Below are 24,512 nucleotides of genomic sequence, written 5' to 3'. Positions count from 1 at the left end.
ATCCAGGTAAGGAAATCCCAAAACGTTGATTCTGTTCATCTGGATGTAACGTTTTCAGCAGGAGAAACGTTCTGCCACTCATCCAAGTGACTACGAAAAACAAAAATAACAAAGTTTCAGAAACGTACCACACACAAAGAATTAAAGAGGACATCATCACACACAGCCAGTACCCCTGATGGGATCGGGGCATTAGTACACGTTTCTCGGCTAACTGTGAGGGCACCATTAATGCTGAATGTGTTATGTTGGAGCAACATATGGTTAAAGCCAAACTAATGGATGGAGACCTTAAACTTTATAGCGTCTACAGAGTAAAAGGATCTTTACATATTTATCAGTACTTTAAATTAGTATTAAATGTACTAAGGAGTGAGGAGTGTCCTAAGAAGATGGAAGGAGTTTTGCCACTAGGAGGCGTTAGAGAAAATTCACTAATTCTATGTTATACAATATGAATGTCATGATCGCCTAATGGCGATTTATTCTTGCCACTAGGTGATGTAAATATCTAGGAGCAGTTTATTAAGGTTCATCAAAACACCTCACCAATGTTCTGCATGTCTTCCTCCACTACATCCATGAACCTTCTTTGAGGTGAGCTCTTCCTCCTTTCCGCTAGTTCCATCTTCATCATCCTCTGTCCATTATAACCCCAGTCCTTCCTCTACACATGTCCAAACATCACAGCCTTGCTTCTCAACCTGAGCTGTTCCTCTGATGTTTTTAATTAACATCTTCAGCTCTTCCTCCTGTTTTTGTTGTCAGTACCACTGTGTCCAATTCATACGTCACAGCAGGCATCACTACCATCTTGAAAACCTTCCCTTTCAGTCTTGCTGCTATCCTTCTGTCACAAATAAACATCTGCATCCACTCGACTCTGCCTGCACTCTCTTATTCACTGTCCATTGCTTTGGCTGGTTGACCTCAGGTATTTAAACTCATATATCTTCACTACCTCAGCTCCTTGCAGCCTCACTGCTACACCGATCTCCCTGTCATTCATAAATGTCTTTTTTCTTCTGATTTTCATCCCTTTTCTCACCAATGCCTCTCTGCCACGTGCTCCCTGCTGTCACTACAGCTCACAATGTCATCTGCAATACCATAGTCCACAGAGCCTCCTGACAGACCTTATCTGTCAGTCTGTCCACCATCACTGCAAACATGTAGGGACTCAAACCAGGCCTGTCACTTCTGCAGCACACCTCCCCACTGTCTCAGTGCCCTGCACCACCCTCAGACATGCATGCAGCTATTCTGCTGATCTGATCGTTACCTTTTTTCTTAACCTACCTTCAGTAACTCTCCCATATCGTCATGGTATGACTCATCAACTTTATCCCTCTGTAGCTACTAAAGCTCTGTACATCACATTTGTTGTAATAAAAAGAACTCATGCCCAATATTAAGTATTAGAAATAAATACCTTGTGTTTAACAAAATATTAGCCAACCTAAATCTAATCCATATTATTGTGTAAGTACATTACCAGGATTTTTTAAAAATTAGTATTTTTGTATTCTCTTGGCCGTGGTAATCGACCCGGGTTGCCATGTTTGCCTCAGACTTGGCATCCCTTTCTGCCTGGCTGCTACCGGAACACATAAACGCCCCTCCCCTCCTTTCTTCCTCTACGGATGCTGCAGTCAAGTTGGCCGCGCATGCGCACTTTAGGTCCTCTTTTTCTTGGAAGGTAAGTGTGGCATGGCGCGTGTTGCTGCCTTGGGGGGGATAAACGGTGGACTTTAGCGGTTTTTAGGTGACCCATTAACGATTTCAGAGGTATTAAAGTAGTCATGTACTGGTTTGAGATGCCGAGGGAGTAGTTAGTCGGTTTCCCGGTGGATGTAGTCGGTGGCAGGGTAGGGTGTGGGTGTCCATGTTCCGACTAGCGCTAGCATGCTGAATCAAAGGGACATGCGGCCTTCGGCGGCGCGCTCCGTGGAAGCTGCTTGTCATTCTCCGCGCTAACGCTCGTGTCTTCGGTTCGCGGTTAAAACCCGCACTGTTAACCGACGACCCGGCGGGCCGATCAGGAAAAAACAGACTGATGGTTTGTACCCGGTCCGCTGTCGATCCGAGATTAATCCGCGCCTTTATTTGGACCGAGCTGAATGGACGGCTAGCTCGGTTAGCCGCCGCTAGCAGCGCGTTAGCTCGGATAACGGGACTTGGTGTTTGTGAAACAGCAGCGCACGTTGGCCAGCCGCAAATCTCGCGGCATCGAAATCCTGTCCCGATAGCGTTACAATAAATGGTTATAAACCAAAACATCCAGAATAATACGTGCTAATTTTAGCGTTTGATGCACTATTCTCTGCTGTCTTCACAGCGCTACGTTACATTTGTAAACTCTGAGCCAGCTTAACTTCTGATCATTAAAAGATTAACCTTTAATTTATTTATGTGGCACCGATGGGGCGAAGAAGTGGCTGCGAGTGAATTTTGACTTTGAACTTCATGCAGCCACTGGGCTTGCTAACATTTGCGATAAAACTGCTGCGGCAGATTGAGAAGTGGCGCAGCCGTCCAGCCTCGTGTCGACCGGGGTGGCGACGTCCACGTTTCGGCGTAGCTTAGGGTTTTGTTTTTTGTTTTCTTTTTCAAATTGGATATTTAAAATGTATTATTCGGATCACACTCAAATTAATTTCCCAGCAGATCAAGAGGACTGCACCTTTATTCATTTAGTTATTTATTTATTTTACAATAGAAATCTCGCGATATCTACCTAAAAGTAGCAGAGAGCTCCGTGGGGCCCAGGAAAAGGCTGCGGTAGTCTAAATCAAAGCAGGAAAGAAAACTGTTAAAGTGGCTCAAAACTCAGCCGAGCATAGCAGATTTATTAAAGTAGAAACACTTTATTTATTTTTTGCATAATTTTTACAAATTGCAATGTTTACAGCAAAAAAAACAAATTTGCTTTTTCTTTGGTGTTAATGTTAATATATTAAACAAGGCTGTATTGAATTGCTTGTTTTTAATCAATGTATGCCCAAGGTAGTGTTTCAACCCTTTAAAGATGGGGAAGCAGTCGGGGGCTGTGGTTTACATTGGGTCAAAATCAAAGCCACAATCAGGCATGTTGAAATATTATGAAACTCCTTAAACTTTAGCTGAGTTGAAGTAGAATCAATGTTTTTCCAGCAAGCATTAAACTCGTTAAAATTTTGACAATCCCAGAAATTTGCAGAGATCTAAGTTGTTTTTAAGTTAAGAAATATTTCATTGCAATTTTATTTATATAGTGCCAAATGACACCAGTCAATAGTAAGGTAGTGTAATCAGTGTCTAGGTGAGTTAGTTTAGTGCTTTGCAAACATTTAATTCACAGGACTCGATCTACATCAGGCTGCTGTTGACAACTGTCATGAGATTCATGTTTTCCCTCATTAACTACTGTGAAAACACCAACGCCGACGCTTTAAATCCTCTATGTACAGAACTATTATATTTGACCAGGGTCAGGGATGCCAAAACTGTTGTAATTTAACCACAATTTGGCAAATGTATAAAAGTGTAATAATTACTGGGTCATTTTACAGGGTTTTTTCCCCCGTAACACTTTACACCAAAAGCTTTGAAATCAGGATGCATTTGGACAGATGTAAGAGGTGTATTGAACGTTTCTGTTTCAAGTTTACACTTGACTAGGTCAGGTTACCTTCTGATTTTTGCTCGCTGTCATGTTAATGCCATGTCTTTGTCCACGAGAACCTAACCCCGTGACTGCTTAGTGTGGAAGTCTGTAGATATAAATTTCTGTGCTTGATTTCGGGGTGAGTGATGTGTAACTGTCTCCACCAGCGCCCCAGACCCATCGCACCATGGCAGATCCCGATCTCGATTTCCAGACTGGTGAGTCTGGCGCCTCCGCCACCTACCCCATGCAGTGCTCTGCTCTGCGTAAGAACGGCTACGTGGTGCTGAAGGGTCGTCCCTGCAAAATTGTGGAGATGTCCACCTCCAAGACCGGCAAGCACGGACATGCTAAGGTAAACTCAGGAGCTGTTTAGTCCTTTTATTTCAGATCATTTTATACTGCATGGTAAGGAGCATTAATCAGGACAGAAAAGGGGGACGGTGAACATGAAACAGGACAATGCACAGAGTAAAGACCAGACAGAGGCTGAGAGCTTTCAGGTGGAGGACTGCTGTAAGCTGGAAAGATGTCTGTGAAGGTTCTCAGTCATCCAGGTCATCGTAGTCAAAGGAGCTTCAAAGAAAAGCGTCTGGACTTCTTTAAGTTGCTTGAAGACGTTTCACCTTCATCCGAGAAGCTTCTTCAGTTCTAAGGTCAAATGGTGGAGAGTCACAGATTTAAACCTAGTGGCTCAGGCGATTAGAGGATCATCAGGGGGTCCTTTTGTCCCTCTGTGGGGGGACACTCCCACTAGGTTTATATCTGGGACTCTCCACCATTTGACCTTAGAACTGAAGAAGCTTCTCGGATGAGAGGTGAAACGTCTTCAAGTAACTTAAAGAAGTCCAGACGCTTTTCTTTGCAAGCTCCTTTGACTGTAAGCTGGAAAGTTTAAAATAAAGTTTTGGAGCAGAGACCTGAGGCTCGGCCTGGATTTTGAGGCTCTCAGGTTTCAAACCTGTCTGATCCAAACTGTATGAAGTGTTGCTTTACTAAAGCAAGGCCTTCTTATCTTCACCCACAGTGTTCCTGTGTGTACTTTGCCCTCACATGGGACTCAGTCATGATAAAAATGGGGGAAAATGAAGTTTTTCAGTTTAGTGTTCCACGACCACAAAATGGGACAAATGTAGTCCTTAGATTTGAGTCCCGTTGAAGATGCCTTCTGACCTTTTTATTGGTTGATTTATATTAACATGATGGTAATCTCCATCTTAGTACTAACAAAATTAAATCCAATAATTATCTGGGGGTTTTCTGACTGAAGCGGCCTTCTGTGCAGCCAGGTTTCAGTTACAGCAAAGACTTCAGACGTTGGTCGGTTTTTCTGATTTCTGACCGTTTTCATTTAAGTTTGAGTAACTACAGCCCAACTTTGTAAACCTGTCAGAAGCTTTAGGGAGAAATCCAAAATTTGAAACAAGTGTTAAGTAATTGAAAATGAATGGAGTGTAAAGCTGCAGTGGATATTTGGTAAACCACAAAATCTTGTTTATCTTAGACAAACTCGGATATTTTAATATGTGAAATTTTTATTTTTCATCACTTTGTGTCTTATATCAGCGGTCTCCAACCTTTTTTGCTCCACGGACCGGTTTATGCCCGACAATATTTTCACGGACCGGCCTTTAAGGTGTCGCGGATAAATACAACAAAATAAAACTAGTACTGGTACCGAAAAAAGAAGATTTATTCATAACACACGTGAAAAGACCCAGGAAAACAGAGTAAACGATAAAAACGATAACAAAATAACGCTGAAAACCGATAAAAACCCTGAAAACTACATTTCACACCTGAGCCTCAACTCTCGCGGCCCGGTACCAAACGACTCACGGACCGGTACCGGTCCGAGGCCCGGGGGTTGGGGACCGCTGCCTTAGATGAATGAAACAAATAAATTGGATGCTAGATTAAACTAAAGCTCACTCTTAAAAGTTCTGTTTTTAAATCAGTCTCTGACTCTTCTTTCAATGACCTAAAATCTGTTTGTGTTTGCAGGAAAATCCAGAGTTGGCAAAATTGAACGACCTTTTTATTGAACGTTCCATTTCAGCTCGTAAAGATTTAGATCTTAAATCTAATTAAACGTTTACTTCCATCAGGATGATGTGACTCTAAGAATCTAAAGATAGATGGCAGCACAGTCGGTTGTTGCACCGAGCAGTGACAGTGAAAATGCACAATAAGCATCACTGTACATGAAATGCACTTTAAAACTAAGCAGACCTGAAACAGAAGCTCTCATTGAGCCAAATAAAGGCTGGTAGTGATCAAGCTGGGCACTTGTAGCCTGCACAGTGTTTAATGTCACTGTGAATCAACTCAGTGAGGGCAAAAAAAGTTAAATTTTGCAGCTGATTGCAGGAGCAGCAGATTTAATTGCATTTTTTAGTTAAGTGCAAACTTTCAGGACTGATGGAAGGACGAACACTTGGGACCAAAGATGATTTTTCATGCACACTTTGAATTGGTGTAACTTGAGATTTAAGTAAACCAAAATAGCCCCTCATAAAAAAGAATATGTGGTTAAGCTGAAATGGTAACGCAGAGTGTCGGACAGTGGGCTGAGGTTTCTGTTTTTAGGCATTATTGACGTTTGAGTCCCCGGGCTGATGCGTGACACTGGCAGGTTGATCAGTTGCTGTGCTGCTTTCAGTGGCTCCTGTTTCCTTTGTTTAAACACTTGTGAATTCCTCGTCTTCCCTTCAGGTTAACCTGGTTGGCATCGACATCTTCACCAACAAGAAGTATGAAGATATGTGCCCCTCCACCCACAACATGGATGTTCCCTCCATCAAGAGGATAGACTATCAGGTACTTCCTGTCAGCTGACTCTGTTAGAAAGGCTACACGGTGGTTGAGCTGGTGGTGACGGAGCGGCTGCGTCATCTGGTGTGTTTGGGTTCTGTTGGGTTGCCTCCCAACAGTGAGTCAGCAGGTGGAAATATTCACAGGGCGTCTTTTTTGTTGTGTGAATCAGTCACTCCAGAAACCGGACTGGAAGTTTGTTTTATAGTCGGAGAAATGTTCGGATAACAACAGAACATGTGCTGCTTAACCTCATCGTCCCTGTAGATGTTTTAATGTTCGAATGGAAGGAAACATTTCCACTCATAAGCCTGCAAATAATCCAATTACTAACATTCATGTTGGAGAAAATGAGCCGTAAGCTTCAAGAAATGGGCGTCTTTACATGAACAGCTCAGATATCTGCTAAAATAAAGATGTGACCACTCGGGTGTCAAAAGTTGGGTTCGTCTGTGAAGCGGTGCAGCTGAGATGAACCCTGAGTAACCTACGGCTTGCTGCACGCAGCTAGTTACACCTGTTTAGTTACACCTGGTTCCAGGTCGTTACCACAGTGCAGATAGAATTTGAAATAAAGTGTAACTGGTTATGGTCTTGTGTGTTTCTGAGCCAGTAAAAGTTTCTATACTGTCCTTCTTTTGCTCACTACCTTTACATTTTTATCAAGTTGTGGGATATTCGGCCCAGCATCCAACATGCTGAGTTTGCAAATGAACACATTTCTATGGAAACGGCACAAAGAGTCTGAATAATATTTAATGTACCTCAGTACACTTTGCATGGATACATTTCTCATGCAGAGCAAACAGTTAAACTGTCAGGTTACAGATGTGCTACCACAGCTGCTTTAACCTGATGGTGTATAATTAGCATTTATGTTCCAGGTGACTGACTGCAGATGTGTACAGGTGTGTTTTCACTCTGGTGTGTCTTAAAGTGTGAGAAGTGCTGCGGCTCAGGTGGGACGTAGCTGCAGTCACGTAAAGTTGTTTGTGTCAGAGACAAACGTGATCGTTTGGGTTTAAGTGTTCGTTCATTCTACAGTCGTCTGTATCAGGATGGACTTAGATTTATTTTCACTTTAGTTTTCAGTGAGTGTGAAGTGCTGGTCTTTACTTTGTGCTGTGGGCTTGTTAGCTGTAAGACTTCTGCATATGACACCAAAACCAAACTGAGCACAGCTGGTTCACCTAAATAAAAAGTAAAGCTTCTCTCTCCTGTACGCTTCACATTAATAACACTTGCATCATTAAAGAAAATCTCTAGTTTAACTTTCCTTCATCTGTGGCTTGGAAAATGGCCAAATCCTCTCAGTAAGGATTTTTGGGCACTGCTGGGGTTTTCCTGGTCTCAGGAGGCGATCACACATGATCATCCACTACGTTTAGTGTCAGAATAATTTGGTATAATTGGATTGTTAACAAAACTCGGGTTTGGCTTTAAAAACTTAGATTTCAATGATTTAAGAGACTTTTATGGTTAGAAAGGCTTGGCTTTAGCTTAAAGAGGTCATATGAACAGTTTACCCTTGAATAAATAAAAAGCTACTTAGAAATATGTCAATCCAGCCCAGCTTGTTAAATATGAAGTTTACAGATTTCTGAGATTCAGACATGGCTAGAAATTTACTTCGCATCATTTTCTGGCTGAAAACAAACAAACTAACATTAAACTTGTGCTGAAAGTCGCTACATTAAAATGTTTATTACATTGTGGATAGTTTTCCTTTGTGTTACATGTGCAGCTGGAATACCTTCAGGAACAGGGATCTAAACATCATTTGGGACTCAGAAACTTTAAACTGTGGACAGACTGGAGACTGTGGCTCACATGTTTTTATTTGACCAGCTTGAGGTCTGTGCAGATGTGATCAGTGATGTCTTTTTGTTTTTCCGCAGTTGGTTAACATCAACGAGAACTATATGTCCCTGATGAGCGACAACGGCGACATCAGAGAGGACCTGCGCGTCCCCGACAATGAAGTCGGCAAGGAAATCGAGTCAAAGTTCGAGGCGGGTGAAGAATTCATGGTGAGTTTAGTCTCGAGCAGTTAAATTAATTTTCATGTAATTCATATTTGTCAGCCCTGACCTGAAGCCCCGTTTTAGCTGTCACAGTGACTTGGTACTGAATCTGTCTAAAGAACAATGGTGTTGGCTAATTCCTGGGCTGTGAAACAGTTTGTCATAAGTATTAAAAACAACAACCTTGTTTTTGGGTCATAAATTGATTAAGCGGGCAGTTAAACTTCCATGTAGTCTAAGGAGCTTGGAAAGAAAAGCGTCTGGACTTCTTTGAGCTGCTTGAAGACGTTTCACCTCATCCGAGAAGCTCCTTAGACTAGTCCAGGGGTGGACAACTCCAGGCCTCGAGGGTCTGTGTCCCTGCAGGTTTTATGTGTCCTTGAACCAACACAGCTGATTTAAACGGCTAAATTAGCTCCTCATGTCCTGAAGTTCTCCAGAGGCCTGGTAACGAACTCATCATGTGATTCAGGTGTGTTGACCCAGGGTGAGATCTAAAACCTGCAGGACTCCGGCCCTCGAGGCCTGGAGTTGCCCACCCCTGGACTAGGATGAGCTGGATGCCTGAGAACCTTCACAGACAAACGTCCATGTCGCTGGAGGCAGGCGGGGTTGGGAGTCCTGACCCGGGAGCAGAGGGTGGAGATGGCGAGGAGGGCGAGACGTGTAACGTTTCAGATGATTGACTTGAACACGTTGTTTGTGTGTCTGTGCTCCGCAGGTCACCGTGATCGCTGCCATGGGGGAGGAATGTGCTGTCGCTACCAAGGTCTTGGCCAGCAAATAAGGAGTTGATAGACTTTGCTGCCCGGACAACAAGCACCACCCACAACCAGTCTCTTGCATTCTCATTGGTTCTGTCACCAAAGCGTCGGCCTTCACAGACAACCTCAATCATTCTGTTGTGATCTCTCTCTCTCTCTCATCATTGATCTTTTATTTCCCCCCCCCCCCCCGCTCCTCCTCCTTTTGGTTTCTCTTTCCATTTGCTGTTGGGATTGTTCCACCGCAGCTCGCTGCGTGGTCCTCTGCCTGATCACTGAGGTTTTGTTTGGCAACTTTATATAAAACGACTTCAAAACAACAACAACCACGATCAGTCGCTCAATTCCTGCTTATTCTGTTTGCCTTCAGACGTGTTGGTTTTGCCACTCACATTCCTGAATGTTGAAATAACAGCGGGATTCAGCTTTTGTATGATTATTTTTTTATATTCTTTAGATTGAATACAGCAGGTTTAAAGCCTTTTAGAGGGAAGGGGATCAGGGGGTCGGGGAGGGGCTGGTTTTGAGTTAAAGCCGTGGGAGGGAGGGAGGGTTGCCCCTGTAGATACTGAATTCTGGATTAGGTCGCCCCTCTAGCAGCCATACCGCTTTCCAGCATGGCCTTTGAGTGCGACTAGGTCCCTTTTATTTTTATTTCCCCTCTCCTGATCGGGGGATCGGTGGTGGCCGGCACGTAAAGAGCACTCGAGGTCCACCCCAGCATGTCAAAGCTCTAAAACCAAGATTTCTTTTCTCCCTTTCCCCCCTCCCTTAAAGAGAAAAAAGAAAAAGAACAGAAACTTCAGTGATTAACCCTCGTGATGCCAGTCTCTTGTCTGTGTAGAAGTTTGAGGGGGCGTGAGGGTCCCGTGCACTCGCACCTCTCGTCCATCGGGGCCATCCCCCAAATACAAAAAAAGAGGAGTGTCGTTTCGTTTTTAAGAGGGCGTGAGCGTGTGGCAGCGTGGGCCTCCGAAATGTGGGAGGCGGTTTGCAGTGAGGTGTGTGTTTCTTTTTTTGAGGGACTCGATCGGGTTGGGGAGGGTGGTAGAGTTGCAAACTTTTTTTGTTCACTCGAGGCCTTTGTCACCTGACTGGAGATGGCAAAATAAAAACGATGAAACAAATGGAGAAAAACTGCAACCGATGTGTGGTTTTCTGTCTCAAGTGTTTTATGGTCTCAGAGGTGGGTGAGCGGCTGCTTTTCATGTATTTCAAAGTCCTTATTTTGTCATTTATATGCTTAAAAATACTAAACACTGCTCACGGCTCAATTCCAGCTCCTTGTTTTTATTTCTGGACCCACTGATGTCGATCTAAATGATAACCTCCAACAGATATGAACATAAGAGTGGTGTTCTCACTGACTCCGCCCTTTATTGGTGCCGTTTCACTCTTCTGTGAAACTACAAACTCATGGGTTTAGTTAATGTTGAGCTAAGATGAAGCTCTGTTTGATTTAATCAAAGTAGGAAAATTAGTTCAACTGCGGAGAAATGCTTTGGGAGCTTTCCTTGATGCAGCTCTGTAACTTGACCTCATTGAGGCAGCTTTATTCTATGATGATCCCAGTAACACTTTTTATACAGCACTACACAAAACCCACCTTACAAATTACTTCACACGAGCAGCAGAATCAAACTATAGTGAGAAATGTTGCAGAAAAAAATCTTTAAGGTGTCGCGGATAAATACAACAAAATAAAACTAGTACCGGTACCAAAAAAGATTTATTCATAGCACGTGAAAAGACCAAGGAAAACTGAGTTAACGATAACAAAATAACGCTAAAAGCCCTGAAAACCATATATTTCACACCTGAGCCTCAACTCTCGCGGCCCAGTACCAAACGACTAATTTAAAGATGCGACTTGAAGGAAACGAGTGCCTCCACTCGCCTGATTTCATCCAGCAGGCTGTTCCAGACCCTCGAGTCCAGCTGGGTCCTGAAGCCAACTAAAGACGGCTTCCTGAGGCTGTTGGGTACGTATTTCTGATAGTAAGTCAGCTGGGGTGTGGTCATGAAGACCTCTGGGACTAATAAAATATGAAAATTGATTCCTGATTGGCTGCCCACTGTAAGCAGAACTGACTGAGCAAGAGGTGGGTGGGGCTTCTTTTTAGGTAAGATTCAATGGCTGTATCCCAATTCAGGGTCTGCAGCCTCAACGATCCTCAAGGGCCGCGTACTTAAAGACCGCTAAGGCTGGAAGTGCGAGGCTTGTGAAATGGGACGGTCTAGCCTCCGTCGCGCTGCCCCGGTTGCCTAGCAACCATGATACTAACAGCTGGAAACCTTTCATACAGCTTTGTTTGACAGAAATGAAGGAGAAAATCTTTTGTTCATTTGTTTGTTTGTTTCTACATGAGCTTTGATCATTCTCTGATTAAGCTCAGCTATTGAACGGCGTATATTTTAAAGTAAAGGCTTTAAAACCAAGTTAGTACAAACGTCACTAATGTCACATAACTTTGCCGACATGTGGCCAACAGTAATGTTTTAATGTTCTTCGTTATTAAACATTTGCACATAAATAAGTGACATAATATTCAGTACTTACTTAAAGTTTACTCTTCGGTGCCCCTCATCCGCTGTTTTTTTTTTTCAGCAAAATTATCCACACCCACCGCCGCGCTATGCATTCTGGGATATGTTGGGCCACGAAGTCTACACCGCCACGTCCTTAAAATTCAGGGAAATGAAGGACGCATTTCGAGCAGCCTTCGGATTGGGACAGCCTTCGTCGCGTCGCTGTGACGTAATCGGCCTTAAAATGCGGCCTTTACGGCTGCAGACCCTGAATTGGGATACAGCCTATGAGCTGACCATGTTTACAGTGGATCACTTCTGTTGTTTTTGAACTTGGACAAATGTTGCATCAGAAGAATCCTTTCTCTCCACCAGCTGATTCATTCAGTCTGAAACGTTGCAGCTGTCTCCCTGTAAAGATGTTTGGGAAAGATTTGAAGTGAAAACAGTAGCAGGAATGTTTATGGAAGCCTGCAGATCCTCGGCAGTAAATCCCACGACCCTAATGAAGGAGGAAGATATTTTCCTGCAGGGTGTAGTGTAGCACTGCGCTGTATCAGGGAGCAGCAAAGGACCACCAAATGATCGTTTTCAATCATCCTTGATGTTCTGCTTCACGGCTCCTGTTATAGATGTGAAGAGTGATCGGAAGGAGCAGTAGTTTGAAATACCGGCGTTATCTTCTGTTGTCTGGCTTTTCTTACCCCAAACTCATCAATAAGCTACGTCAGAGTTAATCAGTCTGATAAGCACATCAACACGAAAGAGACTTTGCTGCGTCTGATCAGTGCTGACTGAATATGAAGTTTAGTCACAGCCAGCGTTCCCTCTAAGCTGCGCGCTGCTGCCACAAAAAAAATCTAACCTGAATCGAAGTTAAAGTAAAAACTTTAACAATTCTGTTTTGCAGTGTTAGTCAGTGACTGGCTGCTCCCGTATGGGAACGATGCCACATTATCCCAAGTCCAGTCAATGATGCGATTCACATTCGTATAAACGCAGCTAATCAACATTGACAGGCTATCACAGCGTCCTTATGTGCCGACACCGGTGTTTTAGCAAAGCGGCTGATGTGGAGTGAAGCCACGTTAATGACAACGTGTACAACCATTGGAGATGTGAGCAGGACAGACGGAACAACTGACGGGAAAAGTGTGGACTTTATACCAGTTTTTAAATTGTGTTGATCGGCCGTAAAACCAGAGTTATGATAAAATATCTGCAATGTTTGTTTTTCTTCTTGAATACTGTCGTTGTTTATATTTACTGCGGGAAGAAACGGTAAAAACTGCGTTTTATAAGGAAAACGCTGGAAAGCCTGTGAGCAAAGACGACACCAAAACCCCACCCTTTCCTATTGGTGGAAAAATGTACCATGTCGACCAATCAAAAACTGATATGGCAACATGGCATTTAGTTGTTTAGGGAGGGGGAAGTTTTAGGAGTGACGGCGTGTTTGAGATGTGAGAGATTTGCGACGTTTAGTGCAAATCTTGTGTAGTTAGTGTGTAGTTAGTGTGTAGTGTAGTCAATAGTGTTGTTGTGTGTGTCAGAACAATGAGGCGACTGCTGAATGTTACAGGTGTTACAGCAGTGACACATCTGCTGCTGTCAGGCCTGCAGGTATCAGGCTGTTGTTCTCCTTCATCTCATAGTGGACAGAAATTAGTTTTTGGAGTGGCACAAATAATTTGTGTAGCATCAGATTTGATGCAGAACAGCTGATTGTTCTGTAAATAGTTTGAAATGTTTATTTAAAAAAACGCCTTGGCTGCATTTTTAGGTAAACAGCTGCAAAACACTTTGTTGTTTCCATAACTGAGTAACTTTTTTGAAGAAGTAACTATATAATTATTTGCCCAACATTGGTCATTATTTACTGTATTTTGCAGACAGAGTTACAGACTCTCTCCCAGACCACAGACTCATGATACAGTCAGAGCTTTATAACAAGAAAAAAGAAAGTTGTGTTTTCAAAATTGGAGTTCAAGTTATTTTTACTTCCAATAGTGTTAACATGCTACAGGTCAGGAACAAGATTTCTTCTCATTGTAAGTGGGCTAAAGCAGTTAATTAAAAGTAGTCTAACATAAATGCTGTAATTTGATTACTTTAATAAACATGTAACTTGGATGATTCGATGCTGGCGTGACCACAGTGCACACGTCTGCTGTCGCTCACAGTGGTCCACGAGATCGCTCAGGAGTTTGTGTGTTCGCTCAGACACATGAAACATTGGAGGGAACACTGGTCACAGCTGCTGCAGAAGAAACTGTGTGTGTGTGTTAAGAGTTTTGTTGTAGGTGATGGCGTCGTACTGGTTCATCTCTATTGTGGTGCATAACCTGTTCCAGACCAGGTTAGGTCTGCAGCATTAGTTACCATAGTGATGTTAGTTTACCTCGATGAGCCCAGATCCTGCTTCCTAGCAGTGGCGTCTATGACGAGCTGCACGAATGTTAAAAGTCCCGCCTGACAGGACGGAAACACGTTTTTCAAGCTGCGGTTGATACAAACTCAAACATGTTGAACAGTGTGAAGAATTCAGACACAAAATACAAACTTCTTCATTTTATCTTCTGACTGGATTTTAATCAGGCGTGTGAGTGAGCGGTGTTACAGCGGTTTACATTTGTTGCACCTTTAAAGGGAAGCAGCAGCTTAACTCACTGAAATCTGTCTGTGCAGACACTCAGCTGTATGACCTCAAATTGCAAACTTCCCTGAATGTGTGGTCTAAGCACAGCTTTCTTCTGATTGGCTGCCACACCCAACAGGTAGAACCAAGAACCATACCATTACCTTTGAGTAATGCTGATGCTGGTGTTCTGTAGTGATGCTGCTTTTGGGTGGAAGGACGTGTAACTGCTGTTCACATGCACGAGTTGGAATGTCGAGTCTCTTTGAAGTTGGACATGCACAAAAAACCGGACCTAGCAGGCGAATAATGGTACGATCTGCCCTAAAGGGGTTACAGATTTAAGACTGTATATGAAGGATGGATGCATCCACTTTGACATCACCTGCACGCGTTTTCTGGTCTCGGGATCCATTATTTCAACAGTGTAATTACTATTTTCCAGTACCTGCTAGCCCCACAGCATACTACTCGTTATATATCAGCATTAAAAATGCTCTAAAACAGTGAAAAAACAGTTGAGAAGTTTGGTTATGATTAGCTAAGGTGAGGCCTTGCAGACAGCTGTGGCCTGCTTCAGCTGCCACGCCCCTACCATCATGTCTTTACAGCACCCAGATGGATGAGTTATTAAAAGATCAACACCTGCATTGTTTTAATGAACGTATCCACGCAGACCAAAACAGTGTTTCTAAGGCTACGTTCACACTGCAGGCGAAAGCGCATCAAATCCGACTTCTTTGACCCTCTGCGACCCATCTATCCGATCATGGTGTGACAGTGTGAACGGCACAAATCCAATATTTTCAAATCCGATCTGGGTCACTTTCGTATGTGGTCCTGAATCCGATACATATCTGATGTTTTAGAAAGCTGCTGTTTGATGGTCACGTCGCATTAAATCCGTCTTTTACGTCACTGACACAAGACAGACGCCAATTATCAGCGCCGGAGAAGACATCGCGAACGCTTCCTGGCCATCCAGTGAAACTGTTGAGAAGACAACGTTGGAGGAACGTGAACATTTTATTTGTACTGTATAATCTGCAGATTCTGACAGAAATCTGCAACTATCCTTTGAAGCAGCGCTCCTCTAAAACAGCAATAAGGATCATTATTAGGTTATTTACATTATTATGTAAATAACAAAATAACTTAAAGCAAAAATTGGGAAACGTGAAGTCCGAAGTCTTTATATTAAGGGCCATCAGTCAAACAATACTGTTGCTCTGGGTCTAAACAGAGCGCGTTGTGTGTGACGTCATCTTTTGCGCATGCGGCCGCTTTGAGCGTTCGCACTAGAGCGCGTTTGCTGTCACATTTTATTTGTAGTGTGAACGAGCAGACAAAACAATCGGATTTGATCAAAATATCGGAATTAAGCATTAAGACCTGCAGAGTGAACGTAGCCTAACAGGCTGTAAACATATTCATTCAGAGTCCAGTGAAATAATAAGAAAACTGGAATATAAATTGATTAAAATGTTGCACATTTGCAATGAACTGAACTACAGGAGTGTGTTAACCTCCTAATTCTTTGTTTCAGGGTTTTAGGGTTGGGTTTGGTGATGGTACATGTTAAATGAGCAGGTTGCTGCCTTTCACATGGAAGATTTTCCCTGTGAGTTGAAACCAACTCCTGTAGTCCTGACTTGACCATCGATGGGCTGTTCATGATCTCCTGGCTCACACCTGAGGTGATCCTGTCAGGCGTGCTCTGGTAAAATGGGTGCAGGGAAAGTTAAATAGGTTCAGTTTAGTAATACTCGTGTTGGGTGATGGAACCATATGCAACCTGCAGATAAGCAGATAAGAAGCTGCATGAGCGGCTGAGAGCGCGTCTGAACAGAGAAAGCTGGAAGAAACGGACGAACGTCTGCAGCTTCTGCCTGCAAACACAAACATGCACAGTGCAAACACTGCACTGCACAAGCAGCAGTCACGGGGGCTCAAGTCCATCAGATGGGCTGTAAGTAGGTAAAGTTTATTTATAAAACAGCTTTATAGGTCAGCTGTGGCAAAAAGACGACTCAGATGTAAGAAGACCTGCAGACACGAGGTGGGAGGAGCCAAAGGTACAGGCAGCCCAGGTCCTAATCTGTGGAGCTGAAGCTTTAGTTCAGCGTTTACTGAGGAGAAAATGCTCATCGAAGAGGATCACATAAGCAAAGAGGTCAGCGTGTGGATCAGATGATCAGTTTATGACTAATACACCATCATGCACACCACCTTTCTTTATCAAATCTACGTCTGTTTCCTGCTCACACGGCTAAACACGGTTCTCAGAGTAGACGGTTTACTTCCCAGCAGGAGAGCATCTAATATTTCTGGTTCTTTCACACTTTCTAAAGACATGTCTACTTACTATCAGACAGTGTTGTGGTTTCCATATTTAGGAGGAGACACAGATGCCCTGTGGATTGTGTCATGAAGGGCATCCAACACGAAAACCTGACAAAACAAACGTGGAGCTTCCTGCTGTGGTGGCCCGTCGTGAATAAGAGAGCGTCTGAAAGTCTCTTATGCTGGAACGTGACTAAAATGCATCAGGAGAGATGATCACATGACTAATGTCCCTTCACTGGTTTCCTTTTACTGGAAATTACAACCAAAAAGAGGTTGTGTGTGTGAGAGATTCCCCCCTGAAACACACACACACACTTTTTGACCACTAGAACTGCTAAAAATATCTCTGGGGTGCAATCGGTTTACATCATCGACCCAGAATGCATTTCACACACAGAGTGATGTGTACCAAGCGTTTCGGATGTGCAAATGAATCAGAGTGTTTGTAACAGAGTGCTCTAGTGCGGGAGGACATTTGGATGTTAAGGAAAGTAATGGGAAATATGTGTCTTTCTAATGTTGCAGGTTCTGATTTTGGCTTCGGTTTGATTGTGATGTCACATTTCTAACCAGCACATCATGAACTGTGAGATTTCCTGCAGACGTCTGGATCCTCAGAGCCTGAGCTGCACACTCACTGTAAAGAGTTTCATATTTCCTACTGTTACTGAAATACAGAGAAGTTGAAATGTAGGAATGAACAGATGAGGATTGTAAAATAAAAAGTTTTAACAACTTTGTTTTGCATGTAAATGATTATAAACCCAATATAATTTTACATCAGAACATTTTAGTTGGTGGCGTGAGGGAGCACACATGACTGTAGCTGCACGGTGGTAATGAATCAAAACACCTGATCACGCCCCGTCCTGCTTCTACTTTAGTGCTGAGCATCTTTTGTTGTGTTGAAGTGGCGGCAGCAGCAGCAGCGGCGGGCACGCCCTGCCTCAGCGCCTCATGTGAAGATGAATCACTCACTTGCCCACATATCTGCACAGTGAGCCAGACTTCAAACCACAAAGGCTGAAAAAATGGGACCCATCGAACCAGTTATGGTTTCTCTGACTCATCGGGAGGAAGTTTGTGTGTGTGTGTGTGTGTGTGGTGGAAATGTGGCTCAATGAAGAGGGCCGAGTGTGTGAAGAGGCAGTGAATGATTGACGGACTCAGCAGGTTTATTATCAGGGTGTTTTGGGGCTGGGTTGACCTTTGGACTTGCATCCTCGCTCACAGACGCTCCGCAGCAACAACAGCTGTCAAAAAGTGTGAAACTGTTAGTTTTCAGGGTAAACTCGGGTGACACATGAATGTAACTGTTGCTGTTTCATGTTACAAACGTAAACCAAGCGCAGATTAAACGGTTTTCGCTCCAGCTGGAGCTGTGCTGTGTCAACAGGCACGCGGGTCGTTAAGTCGACCCATTTTCCTGATCCATGCGCTTTTCCAGCCCGTTCACCATATTTGGTAGGGCGCCGCGCGTGACGTCACAGCTGCGTCACCTCCGCTGCGTTCTTTCTCGTCCGAGCTCTCAACATGGCGCCGGTAAGTTCTGGCAGCTCGTCCGGTTTTTGCTTAACTTGGTCTGAGTTTCTTCGCCTTTTTGTTTCTCTGGCACTTTGATCAAGTCCCATAAAAGCACCCATCGTTAATGACGGGTAGCTCTACCGAGAAAACTTTATTTACATCCAGAAAACTAACAAGTTAGCCGCGTTAGCATTAGCTCGTAGCACCTGGTCACACGTGTCTCATTCATTAATCTGATTGCAGACCAGACTCCACAGGGAAAAACGCGAATTTGTTTTTTTTAAACAGTTTTAATACCTGGAAGTCTACCGGGTTTGGGTTTGTGGCCAGTATCTGTGTATTTTAGGATCCAGTGGTGAATTCGGCATAACTTAAAGTCATGTTCCCTGGTCTATTGTCACTAAATAAGGAACATTGTCTATCATATTAACTATTTTGTTCTTGAGCTTTGGTGTTATTACTGGTGTTTGGGATCACTAATCATGGAACTAACATAGATGTCAAATCTCATGAGTAAAATAATGATAACTTAATAAAAACTCCCTGCCAATCCAAAGGAAAAATACTTGTCTTAATTGAAAGCACGCACAGTTAAGAATATATTACATCCATTGTACATGACAGGCTTTAAATAAAATGTCAGTCCCATACCTGCAAAACTGGTTTCTACAAGACTGAATTTGGCAGAGATTGAATGTCCTTTTTTTTTTCCAGGACTTGAGTCCATATCAGACATAATATCAGATATTTAACGCAAGACATTTGTTTTGGGAAAATAAATGACACTAGGGACTCGTTCAAAGCCTCACTGGAAACACACACAACAGAGCACGAGCCAATAAACAGCCTGAGACCGATGCGTCTTTTAAATGTTTTTAATGACTCTGTATTCAAACATCAACCAAAAGCATCAGAAACTCCTCACACACTGAAACTAAACATCAGCACTGAAGGGTTTATGTTTGACCGAGCGGCTCTCTGACTTATTTTTAGCATTTAGCTTCAGGTCTCCTCGTCATCTGTTTTCTTTAACCATCGGGTACCCAGAGATTTATCTGATGTCATTTGAAGAAACAGACTTTGCATAACTCTCAAGAACCATGTGGTGACATCACTTCACCACTGTTACCTTGGAAACCAGCTATAGCAATAAGCTTTGCTCACTATGTTAGTTTACGCGTGTTCTAGTAAAGTTAACATGTGAAACATTGACTTCTCTCACAGATCAAAATGAAGAGGCCAGCTGGTAAGAAGTCCAAGAAGGGGGCTGCATGGAAGTTCACCCTGGACCTGACCCACCCTGTGGAGGATGGGATCCTGGACTCTGCGAGCTTTGTAAGTCTTCACTACTGTAGCAGAAATCCAGTTCAAATCGTGCCCCCCAAAAGTGACAAATTAATTTATTAAAGGGTAAATTTGGTGGTTTTTGCAAGCAGCTGACCCGATCTGTGGACTAGGGCGCCCTTCCCTAGCTCCAGATTTACTAGGGTTCTCTTCCCTAGTGCGTTACTATGCTCTATCCAATAGGAGACCTTCCTTAAAGAGAAGATCAAGGTGAACGGGAAGACGGGGAATCTGGGCGACATCGTCCAGGTCGGCCGCATGAAGAACAAGATCAACGTGACGTCTGAGAAGCAGTTCTCCAAAAGGTAAAACGAGAAGTGTCACAAGAAGCACAAAAACCAGAGAACCTTCCTGGAAACGGTTCTGATGGTCAATGTTCTTCTGCAGGTATCTGAAGTACCTGACAAAGAAGTACCTGAAGAAGAACAACCTGCGCGACTGGCTGAGGGTGGTGGCCTCTAACAAGGAGACGTACGAGCTGCGATACTTCCAGATCAGCCAGGACGACGAGGAGTCTGAGGCAGACGAGTAAACAGCTGCAGCCACATCTGTGTGTGTGTCAGCGGGAGAATAAACGTGGAAAAGAAATCTCTGTGTCGTGTTTTTGTCTGACAAAGTCAACCCTGCAGCGTCCTGCTTCATTCTGGTGTATGAAACCATGTTTATCAGTTTTATGGAGCGAGTAGATTTTATGAAACTGTAAACGACCACGGCAGACCCAGTGGCATTTTGATGCTGTTTATTAATACTTAGCTGGTTGCTGTTTACAACGCACACAGAGCTGCAGCTCTCCAGCTGCCGGCTCAACATTACCACAACAACCACAACCACAGGACCCAATACAATATTTAATTCAGCGGGGCGTAATTGCGGATGCCGTACAGGTGCGTCCGCCTCCTCTGCACGGCACCGCAGGCCACGCCCCGCCACAGAAACATTCACAAAAAAAATGTGAAAATTTTTAAAATTGGTGAAGAAGAAACAAAAAACATGTCACCATACAGTATGTAATGTGTACTCTAACAGTTGTCAAAGGAAGTAAAAATATGAATAAAATAACATTTTATTAGGATCAGAAAACAAACAAAATTCTGAGAAGCCAAAGACATTTCCAGTTTTTACAAAGTGAACAGAACCAGTTTAGTCTGTTATTCCAGTTAACTACTGTTAAAGTGACAAACTAGTTAACTAATAATCTTCCAGGTGTAGCTAGTTCTACTTTATGTATCAGCAGAGTAAACACACACACAGCAGGGCTGCACTGTTCATATACTCATAGTTTCGGGGTTTTCGCATGTAGGTGCAGGAAATGATGCACTGCTGTGTGTTTCATCAGTTTTCACTTCCCGCTCTGCTGCTCTCTCACCGTCGCAGGCTTGGCTTCCCTAACAATGATAAATACAGGTGACGTCAGATGTAGCAGGCACCTCTGTAAGGATTATAAACCATCATCCTCTGAATGAATATATAAATATAAAATTGTCAAAATTTGGAAAGCTGCATTAAAGTTAGAAAGGGGAGACTGAGCTGGTTTGGACGTGTAGAGGAGGGATCATGAATATTTTGGACAAAGGATGCTGTGGATGGAGCTGCAGTGCAGGAGGAAAAGATGGAAACCGCAGAGGAAGTTCATGGATGCAGTCGAGAGTTGGTGTGACAGCGATAGGTTGAGATCTGGGCAGATGACCCGCTCTGTGCACCCCTACAGGGAGCAGCTGGAAAAACAAACAGACTGGTGTACAGGAGGTGGCCAAGCGACCACCAGGGGGTGCACTGGCATGTTTAGTTTATGAGCAGCATCAGTGTGATATAATGGGATACAGCTTAATGATATTGTGTCTGTGTAGGTTCTTAGTGATCCAGGTCTTGGTCATGATATTGCTTGACCGCAAAAAAGTGTCGCACAAATTCTCAAAATGATTTAAGGCCCAGAGTTACCACAGAGACACAAACGCCTGCAAAACGAGACATAAAACTTGACACAAAAAGAACTGAAGATGCACCAAAAGATGTAAAATTGCTTTAAAAAATGATGCCCTATATTAGCCAAAGTATTCCCTCAGCCATGCAAGTCACTGAAATCAAGCATCAGGCTGCAGATTGTTTCCACAAACATTTGTGTGTCGCTCTCAGGAGCTCGGGGAATCCCAGCGTGGTACCGTGATAGGATGCAACCTGTGCAACAAGTCCAGTCTTAAAGATTCCTCACTACTAAATATTCCAGCCGTGTGTCAGTGGTGTTATCGTGAAGTGGAAATGATTGGGAACGACAGCAACTCAGCCATGAACTAGTAGGCCATGTAAAGGTCGGTGGACGCTCAGGCACATGGTAAACAGAGGTCACTAACAGTGGACACTTGTTCTCTTACATGATGAATCACACTTCTCTGTCTCTGATGGGTGAGTCTGCGTTTGGTGGTGTCAGGAAGAATGGTGCATGTCTGACTACACGGTGCTGAGTGTAAAGTTTGGTGCAGGGGATGTTTAGAGTGAGGTTATATTCATGAGACGGGCTCAACTTTTAGCCCAACCAAGACATTTTAGATCATTTCATGCTGCCAACTCTTCATACATGAATGTGCATCAGTGAACAAAGAAAGGTCCACAAAGACGAAGATAAGCGACTTTAGTGTGGAAGAACTTGACAGGCCTGCACAGACTCCTGACCGTAACCTGACACAACACCTTTGGGATGAATTAGAAGAGTCTGACCCAGGCCTACTCATCCAACACCTGCGCTTGGCCTCACAAATGCACTTCTGGAAGGAAGGTCAAAAATTGCCATAAACACACCCCTAAACCTTGTGAAAAGTCTTTCCTGACGAGTTGAGGCTGATATGTACGGAGCCCCACAGGGGACATGGAAGAAAAAAAAAATAAGGCGGATTTTTGCGAGATCTCGCAAAACAAACTCGGGATCTCGCAAAAGTTTTAGCCACATTCTTCGGAGGCCGCCAGCTCGAAGCCGACCGGGAGGTCGAGGCACGATGTGCCGGGAAAGCGGTGTTCCTCCCGGCTGTAGTAGGTCTCGACCTCCCGTTAGCTTCGAGCTAGTGGGTGTCAGATCTCCGAAAACGTCGGAGCACTTTTATGCACTTAAATATGTGATGTCTTGTAAACCGAGCAGGTATCTGACGTTTACACAGCTACATTCACGCCTCAAAATATCTTAAAAGTGTATTTTGTGACCCAGAAAGAGTAATATTACAACTAAGTAGCTGCCGCCATTGTTGGAATTCAACTTTTGCGAGATCCAGAGTTTGTTTTGCGAGATCTCGCGAAAGTCCGTCTTAATCTTTTTTCTCCCATGTCCCCTGCGGGGCTCCGTAATTATGGCTGCAAAGACTGGGTCAAAATCCAATTACACCCTATAGATTAAGTCAGGATGTCCCTCAGGTTCACATGCATGTGATAGCAGACGAGCGATTTTGGTAATGTAGTGTACAAACGAACTACGAAACAAAAGCCAAGAGCGATGAAATGAGAAAGAGACAGAACGAGATTTTTAAAAACGGTAACATACATATTTAAGGTACCGTACTGCATGAAGATTCAAAAAGAACAAAAAGGCTTTACAAAAAAGGAAAGTCTGAAACTTTTGAAACAACATTTAACACGCGAGTCTATGAGGAGTGAATCGTTTTGGAGCCTCAAGTGGACACTAGAGGAACTGCAGCAGAAGCAGAAAGGAGCTGCAAAGATCAGTAAAAATGCCTCCAGGATTATGAAAAAGTTACAATAGAGAGATGTTTAGAGTCTTTTTCAATTGCAATATCTTCTCATAAAGAAGGCAAAAAAGCAAATTACACTGAAACAAAGCCTCACGGGAGCTGTAGTTGTCCTAATCAGGCACTATTGTTTTCTTTCATCTTGAGCAGCAGTGAATAAATTTGCGCTCTAGCTTCAGGGGGACGTGCCAACAGAGTCCATCCCCTCGGGTCAGCTCTGTGCTCCTGCAAGAAGCGCCTGGGATAACTGCTTTATTCCCGTAAACAGAAAAGGATGTTTTATTTTGCTCCTGCTTTCTCTGGCAGCGTGTCTGGATTCACTCCCATCTGCTCATCTGTTGCATATAAAGCGTGAACCTCAGGAATCCACCTCATCTGCTCTGCAGTCAGCGGCTGGTGTCATCTCACATCTTTATACGGTGGGTGTTTATTACAGAAACAGTTCTCTGGAAAAACAGTTTACAGTAAATTTGAATCTGCATAGAAACTATTGACACTGGCAGATAACTCAAATATTTGCCTCAAAATAGTACGGGGAGCAGCAGAGAATGAAAACGCTGATAAATGTTGGTTCAGCGGTTGGCAGATCGTCAGTAAATCCTGAAATTGAGACTTGAGTCTGTGTTCTTGATAAATAAAGCATTAAAAATATGCATAATTTTTTTTTTTTTTTAACTGAACGAGTCTCTTGGTTGGGCTCAGTTTTGCTCCTGAAGGTGTGAACATCTCTGAGCTCAGCCGTGTTTCCCACAGACAGTGGTGGAGTGTCCTGTTTCGGCTGCTTTATACCATCATGCAACTGTGTATGCAGGTGACGCTGTAATCTGACTCTGTGGATCAGGTGACGAACAACAGCACATATATACAGCTACACAGACTGTAGACTAACGGTTTTATTTCAGAGGGCCAGCTGGGTGCTGCTCCTGATGGGAGGGGGAATCCCTGACTGCTTCTTTGGTCCCTTTCCTCGGTGCCTATGTGTCAGTCTGTACAGGGTTTCCGAACAGATTATTTCTTCAGCAGATACAGTTTGAAAACCACCTCCGGGTTCCGATGCATGTTCTCAAAGTTACATTTCAGTTTAAGAAGTCCTGGTAAGTTTTAAGCCTGGTGTTAGTGCACTGCAGCACCACACAGACCACACAGACTCACAGT

General features: G+C 43.5%; 2 protein-coding genes across 3 annotated transcripts; both read left to right on the top strand.

Moving 5' to 3' along the window:
* Positions 1-1,617: 1,617 nt before the first annotated feature.
* On the top strand, positions 1,618-10,385 carry eif5a (eukaryotic translation initiation factor 5A). Of its 2 annotated transcripts, none has more exons than XM_006807449.3 (5): positions 1,618-1,699; positions 3,814-4,001; positions 6,362-6,466; positions 8,359-8,490; positions 9,206-10,385. In XM_006807449.3, exons 2-5 carry the CDS (start codon positions 3,834-3,836, stop codon positions 9,269-9,271), a joined length of 471 nt encoding a protein of 156 aa, XP_006807512.1. In that variant the 5' UTR covers positions 1,618-1,699; positions 3,814-3,833; the 3' UTR covers positions 9,272-10,385. The 2 variants fall into 2 exon arrangements, with proteins under 2 accessions (XP_006807512.1, XP_006807513.1); XM_006807450.3 differs by lacking the exon at positions 1,618-1,699 and adding an exon at positions 2,039-2,059.
* A 7,780-nt stretch (positions 10,386-18,165) lies between these two features.
* On the top strand, positions 18,166-20,217 carry rpl22l1 (ribosomal protein L22-like 1). Its single transcript, XM_087845680.1, has 4 exons — positions 18,166-18,303; positions 19,510-19,620; positions 19,813-19,934; positions 20,017-20,217. Exons 1-4 carry the CDS (start codon positions 18,295-18,297, stop codon positions 20,159-20,161), a joined length of 387 nt encoding a protein of 128 aa, XP_087701806.1. The 5' UTR covers positions 18,166-18,294; the 3' UTR covers positions 20,162-20,217.
* The last annotated feature ends 4,295 nt before the right edge of the window (positions 20,218-24,512 follow it).

This window comes from Neolamprologus brichardi, chromosome 9, assembly GCF_056152115.1.
Source record: "Neolamprologus brichardi isolate AB-2024 chromosome 9, ASM5615211v1, whole genome shotgun sequence".
Classification (NCBI taxonomy): domain Eukaryota; kingdom Metazoa; phylum Chordata; class Actinopteri; order Cichliformes; family Cichlidae; genus Neolamprologus; species Neolamprologus brichardi.
This window is presented reverse-complemented; position numbering and strand designations above follow the sequence as displayed.